Below are 17,834 nucleotides of genomic sequence, written 5' to 3'. Positions count from 1 at the left end.
GCACCATGTGAAAGCTGCTGTCTAGCCCTTGCCCTGGCACTAGGGTGGTAGAGACAGGCAGATCTCTGGAGCTCTGGCCAGCCAGCCTAACCACATCGGTGGGTCCTGGATTCAGGGAGGGCTCCCTGTCTCCAGAAATAAAGCAAAGGCTCTGCCCTCATGCTCACTGTGCACAAGCCACACAAACAGTTGTGCGTACCACACACAAGAAACTGCTGGTGCTGGGCATGGTGGCACACAGATCTCTGTGAGCTCCAGGACTGTAGCATGAATTGTTAGAAGGTCTTATTAATAAAAACAAACCCGAAGCCAGGTATCAGAGTGAATGCTGGAAGATCAGAGAAGCAGAACAAGCCACAGCCTCACCTTGCCATTTCCTCAGCTGACCCTGTTTCCTCAGACTGGAGCCTCTGAGTCCTCATCCAGAATGAATCTCAGCTGAACTGCTGCTTAAAAGCCTAAAAGCTTAACATTGCTCTAGTTCCTGGTCCTCACACCTTATATACCTTTCTGCTTCCTGCCATCACTTCCTGGGATTAAAGGTGTGTGTCACCATGCCTGGCTGTTTCCAGTGTAGCTTTGAACGCACAGATATCTAAACAGATCTCTGCCTTCAGAATGCCAGGATTAAAGACCATTTTCTGGCCTCTATATCTAGTGGCTGTTCTGTTCTCTGACCCCAGATAAGTTTATTAGGGTGCACAATATATTGGCGAACAATATTACTACAGAGGACAGCCAGGGCTATGTAGATTCTGTCTCTGTATAGAAGAAAGAAGCTGCTGGAGCCATGCTGAATGAGCAGGTAGCAGAGCCTGGCATCAAGCGGTTCTGTGGCCATTGCAGAACGGGAACAGCCAAGAAAGGCAGTGAGTGACCCAGAAGTGGTGGCTACTCAGCTGGGCTGCCGGATCTTATCGCTAAACCCCACTCTTAGTGATATGCCCCTTGGTGCACCAAGGTCCTTTGGGCTTGGCAGGAGCTGGAGTGCCCAGGCAACAGCGGTGGGTAGGTTTCCAGACCAGTGTCCACGGGATTCAGCAGAAGGGGTGCCTGGTGTGGGCAACAGCACCCTGTGTCATTAACACCTCACCTGACAGGCAGAGCCTCAGCACCTGGGGGGCCAAGGCACCTGGGATCCAGTTTGGGAGGCCAGGGTGTCTATGTGTCTGTGCATGCTGATCTCCAGGGGTTACAGCTTCAACTTCTGTCCTGGGAGTGACGGGGTGGGGAAGGGGCTCTCTGGACTCCCATTTTCTGCGTTCTCTCCTTGGATCCCTGATCAGCTGACAATGGCTTTCAGGCAGAATATCTAGAGCCTTCTTCAAGAAAACGGGCCTTGCTGAGGCAAGGGGAGGTCAGAGTCCCGTCTAGACTTTCAGGAGTGTAGGCACTCCTGGGGCTCAGGGTTTTGTTTTGTTTTGTTTTGTTTTGATTTTTAGACATGTATTTGTGTGGGTGGGTATGTGTGTGCTGTGGCAAGAGGTAGAGGATGATTTACCAAGAGTTGGTTCTCTTCTTCCATCCTGGGGAATGAACTCAGGTTGTCAGGCTTGATAGCAAACACCTTTACCAGTTGAGACATCTCACCAGCCCATGAGATTCAGTTATAACAGAAGATAGACCGCTGAGTACAAGACAAGCATACAGAGAAAGCCATGCCCCAAAGTTAACTGCTCTGCCAACATTGGGAACCATTACCCCAGCCCAGTAGGACCAGTCCATGCCACTTGCACACAACCTGGGAACCCCTCCCAGGACCCTCACATCATTTTGTTTATGTGTATGTGGCATTTGCAATGTGCCTGCCCTCTATAGTCATGTGAGGTCTGTAGGTGTATCTTTAATTTAATTACATATTTATTTAGGGAAGGGTATGCGTATCACATGGCTTGTGTGTGGAGGTCAGAGGATGTTGCAGGAACTGATTCTCCTCTACCATGTGGGTACAAAGACTGAACTCAGGTCATCGAGCTTGGTGTCAAGTGCCTTGCCTAGCTCGGAGCCAGCCCCAGCCCCAGTGTATGTGTATGGGAGAATGACGGAGACTAAGCAACACTCCGGATCAGCCTGCTCTCAGCTCGGATGATGTCACAGCCGTTTATTGTGCTCCAGTGAAATAGAAAAAGAAAGTGCTCAAGTTACAAACGCTGCTGTCCATCCACAAACGCCAGTCACTGCAAAACCAAACTGTGTGTCCGCTGCGTTTCAGGCATGCATTCTGCTCCCGCTGCAGGAATGGGGCAGGGGTCAGGCCAAGCCTGGGTTCTGGGGGCTTCGCTTGGAGGGTTTCTGGTTCTGGGAGCTACACTTGTAAGGGAGTAAAAGGGGGCAGCTGAAATACCTTTACTCAGTGCGTCCTTTGGATGCTGTTGGGGACACCCGATTCTGTGTTGGGCCCTTCGAGAGCTACAGGGATGAGGGGCCCCCTTCTTCCCACCACCCCCTTCGGCCTGATCTCCCCAAACTGTAACCCTATAGACAGATGCTAGGGGCTGGGGGACGCCATGCAGGAGATGGGGTTGGCTGGGCCAGCTGGGTCCAGCCAAGAGCAGCAGCCAGCCCCCTTGGGGCCCCTAGGCAGAGTTATAGTAGTTGTGTGGGTGGTGATTGTGGGTGGGCTCGCCCAGCTCTGGGTATTCCGGAGTCAGGCAGTACTTGGGATCGTACACCTGCCGGGGCAGCCCATACACTGTCATGCCCCTCTGCGAGGCCCCCTTGTTGCTGCCCATCTGCAGGCTGACGTTGAGCGTGTCACAGTGTTCCATTCCCAGTCCTGGCTCAAAGATCTGCCGCTTGGTGCCTGGTGCCGTCATGCCAGCCTAAGGAGGGAACAGTGGTTAAGGCACAGGGGTAGCAGCCCCTCTCCACAGCCCCATCTCACCAGGAGTCCCACTGACCACACAGACCTGGCTAGCGCCCTTGTTGGTGCCCATCTGCAGGCTGATGGTGGCCTGGTCCAGCGGCTGATCCGTACCCAGTTTGGGGTCATAGAGGTGACGCCGGGTACCATAGGCTGTCATGCCCTGCTGACTGGCAAATTTGTTGGTGCCCATCTGGGAAAGAGATTAATCAATAAGGATTACAGAGTGTCCCTGTGACCCACGAGAGAAGTTTGATGGCAAAGCAGGAATCCAAAAATACTAGGAGTGGGGATATTGCGTGACCAGACTCAGGGTCACGGAGTGGCCCACCTCTTGTCAACTGGAATCCTGGCTGAAGGGAACTACGGCCATGTGTGGTGGCCCACAACTGTAATCCCAAGAGGATCAGGGGTTTTTTTTTTGGGGGGGGAGGGGTTGTTTGTTTGTTTTTTGTTTTGGGTGTTTGGTTTTTTTGTTTGTTTTTGTTTTTGTTTTTTTTTTGGTTTTTCGAGACAGGGTTTCTCTGTGTAGCTTTGCACCTTTCCTGGAACTCATTTGGTAGCCCAGGCTGGCTTCGAACTCACAGAGATTCTCCTGCCTCTGCCTCCCGAATGCTGGGATTAAAGGCATGCGCCACCACCACCTGGCGATGATCAGAAGTTTACGGCCAGGGCCTGAGAGACAGATGGCATGGTGGGTAAAGGTTCTTGCCTCCAAGCCCGATGGCCTGGGTTGATCCATGGGACCCACATAGTGAAAGGAAATGACCTAAGAAGGCAGAGGCAGGTGGATCTCTGAGTTTGAAGCCAGCCTGGTCTACAGAGTGGGTTCCAGGTCAGCCACTGATACACAGTGAGATCTTGTCTCAAACAAAAAGAGAAAAAGGTCGATTCAAGCTGGGCCTGCTAACACAGCTCTGTGGTCCTAGCTACTTGACGGGAGGCTAAGGAAGGAGGTGTAAAGCTGCCTTGCCTACAGCACAAACCAGCCGCCAGCCCAAGGAGCTTAGTAAGACTGTGTCAGGATAAAAACTGAGGGAGGTGGAGGCAGGAGGATCAGAAGAGACACTCAAGGCTAGCTTTGTTTGAGCAGTGAATCCAGGGCTAACCTGGGCTAGAGGAGACCTGTCTCAAGTAGTGCTTGTCTTTCAAGCACCAGGACCTGAGTTCAGTGCCCAGCATTACCTAAGGGAACTGGACATGGTGGTAGGCACTCATAATCCCAGGGCTGAGGAGGCAGAGACAGGTGGATTCCCTGGGCTTTCTGGCCAGCCAGTCTAGCCAAATGGGAGAGCCCTAATATGGAGATTGTGAAGCCGTGGGCTAGAAAAGCCATCAAATGCTAGAGCCTGCTGAGAAATTCCGTGGAAACTTGGAAGACAGGAATGCTGAAAGAAACAGACAGCAAAGGCCTGGCTTGTGATGTTTCGGAGGGAAGGGTGAAGTTGTCATTTACACGACTTTGGAATTAAGAATCTGGTGCTGGGGCTGGAGAGATGGCTCAGAGGTAAAGAGCACTGACTGCTCTTCCAGAGGTCCTGAGTTCAACTCCCAGCAACCCACATGGTGGTTCACAACCATCTGTAATGAGATCTGGTGCCCTCTTCTGACCTGCAGACATACATGCACGCAGAACACTGTAAACATAATAAATAAATCTTAAAAAAAAAAAAAAAAAAAAAAAGAATCTGGTGCTGGAGAGGTGACTCAGTGGTTACAAACACTGGCTGCCCTGCCCTTCCAGAGGACACAGGTTCTATTCCCAGCATGCACAGGATTCAAAACCACCTCTAATTACATTTTCAAGGGATCTGATGCCCTCTTCTGGACTTCACTGGTAGCAGACACATGTGCACATACATACATGTAGGCAAAACACCCATACACATAAAATAGCAAATATGAATCTATGGTGTCTGGTCAGCTGGGCTTAAGAATCGGCTTTGATTAACAAGAACCCCGCGCTGGAGAGATGGCACAGTGGTTAACTGCTGTTCTTGCTGAGGACCCAGCACCCATCCAGTGGCTCACAGACATCCACTGTCCTCTTCATACCTCCTCAGACACTGCGCTCACATGGTGCACATACATACATGCTAATAAGAAACTCATGCGGGGCTGGAGAGATGGCTCAGAGGTTAAGAGCACTGACTGCTCTTCCAGGTCCTGAGTTCAATTCCCAGCACCCACATGGTGGTTCACAACCATCTGTAGTGAGATCTGGCGCCCTCTTCTGTGTACATAATAAATAAATAAATCTTTAAAAAAAAAAAAAAAAAGACACTCATGCACATAAAGTAATTCAAAAGAAGGGGAAGGAAGAGAAGAAGGAGGAGGAGAAGTTACCAGCACCACTGAAGTGAAACCTTTGCTTTACTGGGACACTTGATCAGTTGATGCTGGTTTGTGGAAGCTGAGAAATGAACAGTGATTAAGAAGATACCAGTGTCATGGAGGTGAAATCTGGGAGTATTTCTTCAGGGTTGGCACAAAGACACTATCGTCGAGAAGGGCCAAGGCTCCATCTTAAGCTGGCTGCTGAACTTGGTAATGTGTGAGAGTCTCCCCAATGGTACTGTTTTTTTTGTATCATTAAAGCTGCAAGATTGAAAGGCTCATGGAGATCAACTGAGACTTAGTACTGAAAGGCCAGAAAATAGAGCCTCAGCTGCAGTGGAAACCCCAGGACTGAAGGGGGGTCATGGACAGACACTGAGGATTTATACCGTGAGTTAGGGTCAGAGTCCCAGAGGAGAGGTCAGGAGGCCACTGGAAAAGGTGCACCTAGGTTGCAATGGTGATCTCTAGTATATTGGAGATATACTGTGAAATAACCACTAAGGACAGCGGGTGTGATGTGGAGCCTCCCTGAGCCTACAAGACAAGCCTGTGTTACAGGTGGCAGAGCCAGAGTACAGCTGCCCAAGCCCTTTGGAGCCCAGAGGATCATGAGTCCCAAATGTCAAACACTGAGCTACAAGATTTGGAGCTACATTTTTTAGTAAAAGGGGGGATCTGTAGGGCCCTGCCCCCCTTCCCCCCCCCCCCGTTTTGGGTAACTGTTGCCTTGCTTGCTGACCTTGACCTTGATATCCTCCCTATGCTAATTCCCTGCCGGATTCCACTTTCCTGAATGCTTAAGGAAGTTCCTTGTCTGTGTATCCTGCATATTGGGCATTAACAGCTTAGATGCAAGATTGGAAAACATAGGTAGCGAACTTCTGCCCTCCAGGGTTCTCTCATTGTGCTGTAAGCCTGTATTTAAGACCTCCTCCCTCTTTCAATAAACGGCATTCAGCATTAAAAAAAAAATAAGTGGATAGTGTTGTATATATGGGTTTCATTATCCTATTTATTATTAATCAAGATCACATTTATTATACATGAAGAAGTCCTATTGTATGATTTCTGTCCTGCAGAGGGTGCAGGAGAATGGTGACGATGTTATTTCCTCTTTGACATAGTCTATTTAAAAAAAATTTTTTTTGACAGATTGGTCTTTTTGAGACACAGTACAACATACCCAAATTTATAGGACACTCTGAAAGCGGTGCTAAGGGGAAAATTCATAGCACTAAATGCCCACATAAAACTTTTTTTTTTGAGATAGGGTTTTATTCTGTAGCCCTGGCTGTCCTGGAACTCTCTCTAAAGCCTAGATTGGCCTTGAACTTACAGATCTCCAGCCTGTGCCTCGAGTGCTGGGACTAAAGGCATGTACCACCATGGCTGGCTCTTCCTCTGCTTTTTCTTTATTTGTAGAGCATCTCTTTCCTGGGGGTCCCATTCTACGTCTTTATACTTTGAACATGACACTACATGTTTGTTAAAGAGAGTTGCAGTGTATAGCAGTTAACATATGTTGACTGCAGCTGAAATAAAACTGAAAGTAAAAAAAAGAAAGATTTGGAGCTACACTGATGGACTTTAATTTTGTATAATGCCTTTATTCTTTCCTTTTGGAGTAAGAAAATATTTACTTTTTAAAAACATCTTTACCTCCGGGCGGTTGTGGCACACGCCTTTAATCCCAGCACTTAGGAGGCAGAGGCAGGAGGATCTCGGTGAGTTCCAGGCCAGCCTGGGCTACAGAGCGAGATCCAGGAAAGGCGCAAAGCTACACAGAGAAACCCTGTCTTGAAAAAAAAAAACCAAAAAACAAACAAACAAAAAAAAAAAACCCACATCTTTACAGAAGCCCACATTAAGAGACTTTGAACTTTTAAAGTGTTTGAATTTTGGGGTTGGGGATTTAGCTCAGTGGTAGAGCGCTTGCCTAGCAAGCACAAGGCCCTGGGTTCAATCCTCAGCTCAAAAAAAAAAAAGTGTTTGAATTTTTTAAAGACTATGAGACATTTAAAGTTACAGTTTGATATTGTGATATTAACATGAGATCTTGGGACTGAACAAGATCGGGTACATTCAGAGTGGTCTGCAGTAGAGGAGGGCTTTGGAAATAACAGGAAAGGAAAGGGTGTGCTTTAATAGTGACGTTTGTGTGTCAAGTTAATAAGAGGTCAGCTGTGCTGGTTGTTTTTGTCAACTTGACACAAACTAGAGTCACCTGGGAAAGGGGAACGAACGTCAGTTGAGGAATTCTCTCCGTCAGATTGGTTTGTGGGCAAGACTGTCGGCCATTTTCTTGATTATTGATTGATATGAGAAGACGCAGCCCACTGTGGGTGGCACCATCCCTAGGCAGGTGGTGCCTGGGTTGCATAAGAAAATTGAGAAGCCGTGGGAAGCAAGGCAATAAGCAACATTTCTTCATGGTCTCTGTTTCCGTCCCTGACTACAGGTGCCTGCTTGAATTCCTGCCCTGACTTCTTTCTCTCCATGATATACTGTGATGTACAAAATGGAGGCCAAACAAACTCCTTCCTTCTAAAGCTTAGGTTAGTGTTTTATCCTAGTATCAGAGTGTAAACTAAGAAACCCAATGAGAGACCTGTCTCAAAAAGGAAGGTGTGGCCAGGCGGTGGTGGCACACACCTTTAATCCCAGCACTCGGGAGGCAGAGCCAGGCTGGTCTCTGTGAGTTCGAGGCCAGCGTGGGCTACAGAGCGAGATCCAGGACAGGCTCCAAAGCTACACAGAGAAACTCTGTCTCAAAAAAACCAAACCAAACCAAAACAAAACAACAAACAAGCCAAGGTGGATGGCTCCTGGGGAGTGGCAATAGTGGCTGACCTCTGACCTTGATGTGCATGCACACCACATCCATAGATATATAAGGTCCAGTGCTTGCCTAGCTTACATGAGCCCCTAGACTCCATTCCCAACACCGAAGAAAAGAAGTAGTGTTGCTCCTTCTGCAAACCTTAGTTTCTCTATCTATACAAAGAGGCTGGAGAGAAGGCTTAGGGGTTAAAAGCACTGGCTGCCCTTCCAGAGGACCTGAGTTCGATTCCCAGTGCTCACATGGCCACTTCCAACCATCTGTGGTGGTTGTCTGATGCCCTCTTGTTATCTCTATGGGTACCACACACACACGATACACATGCAGCAAATAAATATAAGAATAATTTTTAAAGGGATCTAGAGGCTGGAGAGGTGGCTCAGTGGTTAAGAGCACTGACTGCTCTTTCAGAGGAGCTGGGTTTGGTTCCAAGCACCCACATGGATGCTTACAACTGTCTGTGACTCCAGTTCCAGGGGCTCCAATGCCCTCTTCTGGCCTCCATGTGCACTATGCACATCATAGGCATACACACAGGCAAAACATTCATACACATAAAGATAAATAAATAAAATAATTTTAAGGTCTGTTAAAAACAGGAACTACTTCAGAGTATGGGCAGAGGGAGCAAGTTAGTAAGTAGAAAACACTGACAGTTTTCGCAGCCAGTTCGTACAGATATTCTGACCCCCAGAGCCTCCAGGGTCTGGGCTGCCATCCCCTCAGCCCAGAGCAGCCCATGTGAGGAAGACGCCATACCTGGAGCCCAATGATGTTCCGACCTTCTCTCAGCTTCTCAGGCTCAAATCTCCGCTCTTGTTTCTCTGCATATTTGACGCCCACATTGACCTTGTTTCCTTTTGTCTTGGCCTGCAAGGGCAAAGGTGGACATGAACCACAGATGAGCCTCCAGGAGGCCTCATTCCCCTCCGACACTCACCAACACCTCCCTGCACTTTCGGTGAGGCTCAGTGGCCCAAATGTCCAGCCCCAGCCCCTGTCCTGTGCCCACTCTGCCTGCACACTCACCATGCTGGCCAGAGCCAGGAGAGTAGACTGAACCTGTGTATGGTTGGTGTTCTCAAATAGGTCATTGGCCTCAAAGATGTCGTGGGGTTTCACTCCATATTTGGTAATGGCTTTAATGAAATTTCCTATGTTCTCCAGCTGTAAGGGAAGAGGTCAGGGATGGGAGGGTGGAGGGCTGAGGGGCTGGTGGATGAGGGATTGAATGAAACTCCTATAACTCCAGCTCCAAGGGTTCCATTGCCTACTTCTGGCTCCTGTGTGCACTTGCCCACACAAGTGTACACACACACACACACACACATAAAATTAAACAACTTAGTGACCTGCCATCCCATCCTCTCAGGAGGCTGAGGCAGGATTGCAAATTTAGGCCTGTCTGGGCAACTTAATGAGACATTGTCTCAAAATAAAAAGTAGGAGCCAGGGAGATGTTTTTGGTAAGACAAAAAACAAACAAACAACAACAACAAACAAACAAACACCACAAAACCTTCCTGCACAAGTATCAGGACCTGAGTTTGAATCTCTAGAAACAGAGTAAAAGTCAGACATGTGGCATAAATATCTGTAATCCTAGGACTCCTGTAAGGAGAGACAGGAAGTAGAGACGCAATCCTCACAAGTTCAGGAGACAGCAAGCCTGGTGTACCCAATAGAAAACAACAGAGATGGAAATCTGTCTCAAAGAAGGTAGGAGGGAACCAAGACCAGAGTTGTTCTCTGACTGTGAGAGGAGAGCCTTTGACAAGGCCAACAATAGAAGGCCATGGTTGGGCATGGTTCTAACCTAGAGCCCTGCCTAGAACCCCCAGTGAGGGGCTGGGGTGTGGCTCAGTGGTAGAGCCCTGCCTAGAACCCCCAGTGAGGGGCTGGGGCGTGGCTCAGTGGTAGAGCCCTGCCTAGAACCCCCAGTGAGGGGCTGGGGTGTGGCTCAGTGGTAGAGCCCCTGCCTAGAACCCCCAGTGAGGGGCCCAGTGAGGACTGGGGCATTACTAGGCAGTTGAGCGCTGGCCTAGCACACTCAATGGGTTCAATCCTCATTACTAAAACAGAAAACAAACTCGTAGCTCGTATCTGGACTTACCTGGTGCCAGTTTTGGGTTGACTCATTTACCTTCTTCACAGAACCTGGCTGGAGCTTGTTGATGAATCTAGTAATAAAGAGACGGGGAAAGTGAGTCCCAGCTGCTTCAGAGTCCAGGCAAGGCGAGTAGGTAACAGCTGGAAGAGGATGCTACCTAGCCCATGCTCATGGTGGGTGTGGGACAGCCAGAAAGTCCTTGAGTCAGGCTGAATGTCCTGTGTTCACATGTCAGTGTTTGCTGTTGTGGTTTCCATTTGTATGTGTATACATGCACATGAGTGTGCATGGCACAACATGCACATACATGTGGAATGCTCTGTGTGTAGAAGACAGTGGACAGCTTTCAGGAGTCTGTTCCCTCCTTCCAACATGTGGGTCCTGGGAATTGAACTCAGGTCATCAGTCTTGGTGACAAGTACCTTTACCCACTGACCCAATCATCAGCCCATTGGACTTTCTTCATGGTATTTTCTTCCTACTGGCAAGAGTGTGATTATCTGGTTGGTTATTTGGTTATCTTTTCTTTTCTTGGTGATAATATGGATGTGGAACCAGTGCAGTGTCTCCCTCAAGACTCCACATGGAGTCGGGTTCACTGCCCACATGCCTAGAGCAAAGGCCTGTGTGTATCAGGAACTCTATAAATGCTCATTACATGGACAATAAGTAAATGACTGTTTGGTCGGTTGGCTGTGTAAGTGTTCAGGATGGAACTCAGTCAGCCTTGTAAGTATGTTCTGCACTGAACTGTACCTCCGCCCTGTGCTGGGGATCCCAGGTATGTGCCAAGCCATTGTGAGCTACTCCTGTGATGAGGAGCAGTGGGAAGCCAGGGTCTACATAAATTACTGTGACACCACCATAATGTACTAAAACTGTCAATAAACGGCCATTTTTGCCTACTGGGATCTATAGATAGGCCTCACCCTGCAGCGTGTGCTAGCTAAGGAATGGCCTGGGAACACCTCAGGGCTTTTAAACCTGAAGGACTCAGTCATCTCTGCCTGTGAATCAGACACAAGGGAGTCTTTGCTGCCTTTCAAGCATAGGTGGCTGCAAATATCAGTGTCTAACTCCAGCTCCAGGTTTGGGATCATCAGGTGATGTTGAGGGCCTATATGGAGTGGGGTGCCTGGTTCGGGGCAAGGTCTGTACCCTAAGAACCTTACTCACTCGCAAAGAATGATCCCATCTTTGAGGCCATCCATGAAGTTGTTCCCGATGCGGCGACCTGTCACCCCCTCAATCCACTCTCTCAGCTCCTGCTCCCGCTGATGGTCGTATTTCTGGGCCAACTGAGGTAGAGACGGGGGATGAGGGGCAGGTGATGAGGATGCAGGCAACAGAGAGTAGCTTTGGCTTTCTGGGTCCCATCTCAGCCCAGACAGGCCCGATCTCCTACTTCATCCCATCCCAACTAAGGCAATCCTGTGTTAGTGTCCACGGTGGTGGTGGGGGCAGGACTTGGGGGAGGCGGAGGGCCAGGATTGAGGTGGCACCTGCCCAGGGGGCCATTCCGGGCATTCTGAGGTTTGGCACCCATGAATAGACAAGAGGGGGCTGGAGAGCCAGATCCTTGAAGCTGGGGGGCGGCGCTTGGCTCCTTGGTTTCCCCTTCAAGCCAAACTTGGGGCTTAGCTTCTCCTGACCCACCCCCCTCCACTCTCCAGTTGGAAGAGAAGATGCCTTCAAGTGGGGGTGGGGATGAACCCTAAGAAGGAGCCCCTGGGTGCTGGGGTGCTGGGACGCTGCTCTTAGAGCTATCTCAGTGTAGACCCCGCCATCACACACAGAGAGTCCCTGGTTAGAAGTGAGGGTTATCTTGTTCCCATCTACTCCTTAAGTCTGTCCTCAGCCCCTGTCTCTCTCATTGTCCCCCAACTCTGTACATCATCCTTGATGCAGTCTCGGGGTCCCCATCTCTGAAGACAATCCTGTCCAGCCAGCTGTGGGGCTCATGTCTCTTGTGGCTCCCCCTCTGATCCCGTCTTCCCGGGTAGAGGGTGGGATTCGGCCGGCTCCCTTCTCCACCTCTTAGCTCTTATCTCCCTCCTGGCTCGCCCTCCAGTCTGTCTGTCTGCGAGGCCCGCTTCACGTTCTTTAAGCAATCCTCCTGCATGCTGGCCTCCCAGCCCCTGGTGGTGGGGAGATGGGGGGATGCCTCACTTCTACTGAATGGGGAGAGGAGGGATGCAGCCCCTTACCTGGCCCCAGCCCTGCCGCCCCCCTCCTCATCAGCCCGGCTTTATAAAGCAAACCGGCCCTTATATAGCGCGGGCCCAGGCTGCCCAAGGCCGCCTTATAAGGCGCGGCGGCTCTTCTGCGACTCTGGGGCCGGCGCTGGGGGAGGGGGCGGCGCTGCTACCAGTCTCCTGCAGAGCACCCGCCCCCTACGCTCCCCCAACTCAAGGCCCTAGGATCCCCAACCTGATCCAGGTCCCAGCCCCTGCTCCTCGCTCCCCTCAACTCCTGCTGTGGGACCCTGGAAAGAAAGAGCCTCAGTGTTCCCTTCTGTCAAATGGGACTGCCTCTCCTCTGTGCAGTCCCCTGTCCAGGAAACCGACCTATCCTGGTGTGGAGAGGGGTTTGGCTCCGCACTTGCCTTATCTGGAGCCCTAGCTCCTTGCTGATCCTTTCTAAGCCTCAGTTTACCCATCCATGGCAGGAAAATGCTGTCTCTCAATGTCTTTTAGCTCTGCAAAGTGCAGAGTTGATTTTTTTTAAAGGTAAAGGTCTGCCCCTTTCCCTACATCCCCCCCACCCCCAGGAACAAGAAGGTTGACAAGGACTCTGAGCAGGCGGGGAATCTCCGCAGCACTCTGATTACCTCTATGGATAGTGGGGTTCCCTCACTTCACCCCTCAAGTAGCTGAGGGCTCTGGGATGTCCCAAGGACAGAAAATCAGCCCGTACCCTTTACCTTCCTCTTTCTGGCCTCAGGTCTCGAATCACGTGACACAGGTAGGAGGCAGTTCAGGGAGCGGGGTCTGTCCTGGCAGGGTGTCAGGGCCAGGCTAGAAAGTCCCCTCCAGTCTTACCTTGTTCTTGACTTCAGCGGACAGGCCATAGGCAGGACCTCGGTTAAAATGTGCGGAGGACATTCTGGCCAGGGGGCTCTGGCAAAGCGGAGGTGGCCGTGACACTGACAAGCGCCACAAGGCGGCTGAGCCTGGGTCTGCACACCCTCTTCCCTCCTCACACGTTTTTGAAGCTTCAGAGGCCAGCCCCGGGCTCTTCCAAGCCCGTCCCATTGGCCACGGGGGCTTGCCAAGGGGCGTGGCACCACACACACACTGGCCACCCCCCCTCGTGATGTCAGGGCCTTGGTATTGGGAGCTGATTGTGTCATTGTTTCCACCTAGGGGGCTGCTTGCCTTCTTCTGGGAAGGGGTTTGCTCACACAGGCCACCCCTATTCTACCAGCCTCCCCACGCCAACTGTCTGTGCCCCATCTCTGAATCTCCTTATCTCAAAGGTCATGGGTCTCTGTCCCTCTTCAGTCCCAAGACAGGACTGCGTCCACTGCCCTGTTGCCCCCCAGCCTTCATCCCCACCCCGTAGTTAACAAGACAATTTGACTGATCTCCAGACATCGGGCCTCTACACATAACCTTCTCTCTAGGCCTCTATTGCCGTATCTGTAGAGGAGCTAATGATAGAGCTTGTCACCTCTGGGGTGCCCAGTGCAGTACGTACCTGGCACAGGGGAGAAGAACCTCAGCAAAGCTTTGTTTCCACAAAGAATCTGGTGCCCTGTTCTGTCCTCTCTGGACCCTCATGAGGACTCAGGGCAGGAAAGGACCTAGAACTGAGCTGTACGATGTCCCCATGCCTGCAATGTCAGCACTTGAGGACATGAGGCAAAAGAACTCCCGAGAGCTTGAGGCCAGCCTGGGCTACATAGTGAATTCCAGCACAGCCTGGGCTATAGAGTGAGACCCTGTCTCTCTCTCTCTCTGTCACACACAAGTTAGTTTAAAAGGGATGGGGTGGGGGACAACTGGCAAGATGGTTCCATGAATTAAGATGTTTACCAACACACTTGATGACCAGAGTTTGAACCCCAGGATTCACATAGTGGACGAGAGAGCCAACTCCTACAAGCTGTCCTCTGACCTCTGCTGTGTGCACACAGACACACACACAGACACACACACAGACACACACACAGACACACACACACACACAGATACACACACACACAGACATACACACAGACACACACACACAGACACACACACACAGACACACAGACACACACACACACACACACACACACACACACACACACACGAATGTAACAGAAAATGTTAAAAGGGTGAGGCTAGGACATAGATCTGTTAGTAGAGTGTTTGCCTAGCATGCACAAAACCCTGGGTTCGATCCCCAAGACTACGTAAACCAAGCCTGGTAATGCATGTGTGTAATCCCAGCACCCAGGAAGTAGACACACGATATTCAGAAGTACAAGGTCATCCTTGGCTACGTACTGAATTCAAGACCAGCCTGGGCTCCTGGAAATGAGGAACAAAGATCCTGGACCCACTCTCCCTCTCCATCCATCGGCCAGCGGAGCCACCAGGGCCTGTGTCAGCTGGTCTTTGGTCATGAGCTCTCCTCCGTCTTCTATCCAACTCAGGCTGCTCTGGATGACACCTGTGAGCATCCCTATCTAGGAGAGCTCTAATCTGGACCGTGGGGCTGGATGCTCCACCTACATCATGTCAAGGGCAGGATAGTGACATTTAGATGACATCAATCTCTGTGCATTAAGGATACTTTAAGGACCTGCAATTTGCTGGTCATGTATAAAGGACACATCTGGGCATGGAGGTCCACACCTTTGATCTCACCACTCAGCAGACAGAGGCAGGTGGGTCAGAGGAAGTTCCAGATCAGCCAAAGCTGCGTAGTTAGACCCTGTCTTAAAATAACAATAACAGCAACAAATAATAATAATAAAATTTGATTGTGAGACGGGGCTGGGGACATACCTCAGTGGCAAATCCCTTACCCAGCATGTGGAAGACTTTGAGTATAATTGCCAGCACTGAGAGGAAAGGGCAGACTGGAAACGGTTCCAGCTGCTGGACAGAAGCTGGAATGGAAGAGCTGACAAGATGGACTAGCAAGGAAAGGCGCTCGCCACCAAGCCTGAGAACCCGAGCTTAGTTTCCGGGACTTCCATGGTGGAAGGAAGGAGAAATCTGAAAGTTGTTCTCTGACCTCCACATGCAAGGGGGCTGCCATGTGACCAACCACACACACACACACACACACACACACACACACACACACACTAAATGGAATACAAATGTTTATTATAATTATTTGGGAGGGGAGTGAGACAGAGTCTCATGTGGCCCAGGCTAGTATCAAACTTGAAGTGTAGCGGAGGATGACCCTGAACTCCTGATTCTCGTTCCTCTATCCACAGCACTGAAATTACAGTCATTCACAACCATGCTCAGGCACAGTATCATAGTTCTCCCACACTCCCCTCCCTGTCCCCGCTCTTTATATCTGGTCTCCTCCTCTTCCCAAATGGTCCCCTTTTTGCTTTCATGTCATGTATATTGTGAAACAAATCATCAGCCAAAACTTCTCGGCCCGGAGAGATGGCTCAGTGCTAAGAGCACATAGGGTTCTCGCAGAGGACCTGAATTCAGTCTCCAGTTCCCAAATCTGGTGGTGCACAGCCTCCTGTAACTCCAGCTGCAGGTTATCTGATGCCCTGGCCTGGCCTTCTAGGGCCCTGAATACACAGACACAGATGCAGAAAAAAGAAAAGCTTCTTTGAGACAAGGTCTCACTACTTTCCCAGGCGGGAACTGAACTTGGAATTTGCCTCCCTCCACCTCCCATGCAGCTGGAATTACAAGCATGCATTGCCCCACCTGACTTGCCAACAGCTTTTGTGTCAAGCCCTGTCCAAACTGTGGCCGTATAACCCACTCAATGCTCACAGCACCCTCCAGTAGATGTTGTTATTATGGGTACCTTACAGATGGAGAAACAGCAGCACAGGCAGGGGTGTGGGGTCCCCCTCCTAGGAATGTGTCACACAGTTTTGTCTGTGTCACAGCAGAATTCAAACTCAGCCTCTGTCCTCATTCTGTGAGGTTCACATGATGGCTGGAGCTGGATAATTCTTTGCAGTGGAGCCCTGCCCTGGGCACTGTGACTTTAACAGCACCCAAAGCTTTTATGAGGGGCCAGTTGCCAGCACCTGCTCCCTTTCTTTTAGACAGGCTTTTGTGATGTAGCCCAGGCTGGCATCCTGATGCAGTGTGACAGGCATGCACCAGCAGGCCTACTTTCCCCTTGACAAACAGAAATTGTACAGACATTGTCAAATGGACCTTGAGAATGGAGGGGGCTGTTCCAGATTGTTCCCATTTGACAACCTAGTGGGGCATGCTGGCAATCATTTGGGAGATGCAAGTGGGAACACCAAGAGTTCAAGGTCCCCCTCAGCTACTTCAGCAGCATAGTGACTCTGACCTAGCCTAGGCTACATGACTTGAGACCCTGTCTCAGAAAACAGACAAAATAAAATGAGGTGCTGGGGGTGTGGTTCAGTTGGTAGAGCACTTGCCAGCCGGTGCTTGAGGACCCGTCTCAAAATAATAAGAAGAATAAGAACCAATGCTGGGTTCTATCCCCAGGCGGTAAGATGGGCTCAGTGGTGTGTCTCTAATCACAGTGATGGGAAGGCGGGAGCTCGGGGATCAGAAGTTCAAAGCCATGTTGAATTTACATACTGAGTTTGAGAGGCTACATTGGAGAGATCCTGTCTCAAAAAATAATAATAATAATAAATATGACTAAAAAGAGAGAGAACGAGAAAAAATAAGTAAAAGAGAAATGATTGGTCATGGGGGCACACAATTTAAATCTCAGCACGCAGGAGGCAGAGTTGGGTGGGTCTCTGAGTTTAAGGCCAGCCAGGGCTACATGGTGAAACCCTGAGCAGGTGGGAGAGAGGGAGAGAGAGAGGGGAGGAGAGAGACAGAGACAGAGAACCAGTGGGCTAAGAAATACATCACATAAGACCGCAACCCATGCGTCACAGCAGCCCTCTAAGGGGGGTCCTACAGGATGAACAGAGAAGTGCAGTCCAGTTGTCCGGGTCACGTACCCTGAAGGCTGTACAGTGGAATTTGAATTAATTCACAGCCAGAAGCCACTTCCACGAGAGGGCAGCGATCGCTGCGGCACGCAAGGTCTGGTGCCCCCTGGCGGCGCGGGCACCGGGCGGGGGTGGGGCTGACGTCAGCGCTGACTCACGGCGGGGCTCCCCGTCCGCCGCGGCTTGGCCATTTATAGAATCCCCGCGGGCTCTGAAGTCAGAGCGCTGGCACGGCGGCGGCGGGTGGGGGGCCGGGTACCCCAGGGGCGGTGCTCTGTGGGCCTGCCTTGTCGTCCTGATCCTGGAGCTCATCGCTGGTCCCATCCCTGTCCCTGACCATGCCAGCACTGGCCCGCACTGCGCCTCAGTTCCCCATTCCTGGGAGAAGCATGGGATCTTTCAAGGAGCAGACTTTGCTGATATGCAGCTGTGATGCCAGCACTCAGGAGCATCAGGAGTTCAAGGTCAGCATGGGCTACACAGTGAGTTCAAAGCTAGCCTGGGCTACATGAGAACCTGTCTCCAAAAAAAATTTTTTTTAAAGTTT

The 17,834-nt window shown here is 50.5% G+C and overlaps 1 protein-coding gene across 3 annotated transcripts; it reads right to left on the bottom strand.

The window, feature by feature from the left end:
• Window positions 1–1,622: 1,622 nt before the first annotated feature.
• Cnn1 (calponin 1) lies at window positions 1,623–17,362 on the bottom strand. 3 transcript variants are annotated; one of them, XM_036193206.1, is made up of 7 exons: window positions 13,194–13,370; window positions 11,329–11,450; window positions 10,156–10,222; window positions 9,072–9,209; window positions 8,802–8,912; window positions 2,910–3,056; window positions 1,623–2,822 (listed from the first exon to the last, which is right to left on the bottom strand). In XM_036193206.1, the coding sequence occupies exons 1-7, from the start codon at window positions 13,254–13,256 to the stop codon at window positions 2,577–2,579; spliced, it is 894 nt and encodes a 297-aa protein (XP_036049099.1). In that variant the 5' UTR covers window positions 13,257–13,370; the 3' UTR covers window positions 1,623–2,576. The 3 variants fall into 3 exon arrangements, with proteins under 3 accessions (XP_036049099.1, XP_036049101.1, XP_036049100.1); XM_036193208.1 differs by lacking the exon at window positions 13,194–13,370 and adding an exon at window positions 17,297–17,362 and having other exon boundaries at window positions 2,072–2,822; XM_036193207.1 differs by lacking the exon at window positions 9,072–9,209 and having other exon boundaries at window positions 2,072–2,822.
• Between the last annotated feature and the right edge of the window lie 472 nt (window positions 17,363–17,834).

The sequence above is a fragment of the Onychomys torridus genome, chromosome 7 (genome assembly GCF_903995425.1).
Source record: "Onychomys torridus chromosome 7, mOncTor1.1, whole genome shotgun sequence".
NCBI lineage: Eukaryota > Metazoa > Chordata > Mammalia > Rodentia > Cricetidae > Onychomys > Onychomys torridus.
Note: the sequence above shows the minus strand (reverse complement) of the source record. Positions and strands in the feature narration are given on the sequence as shown.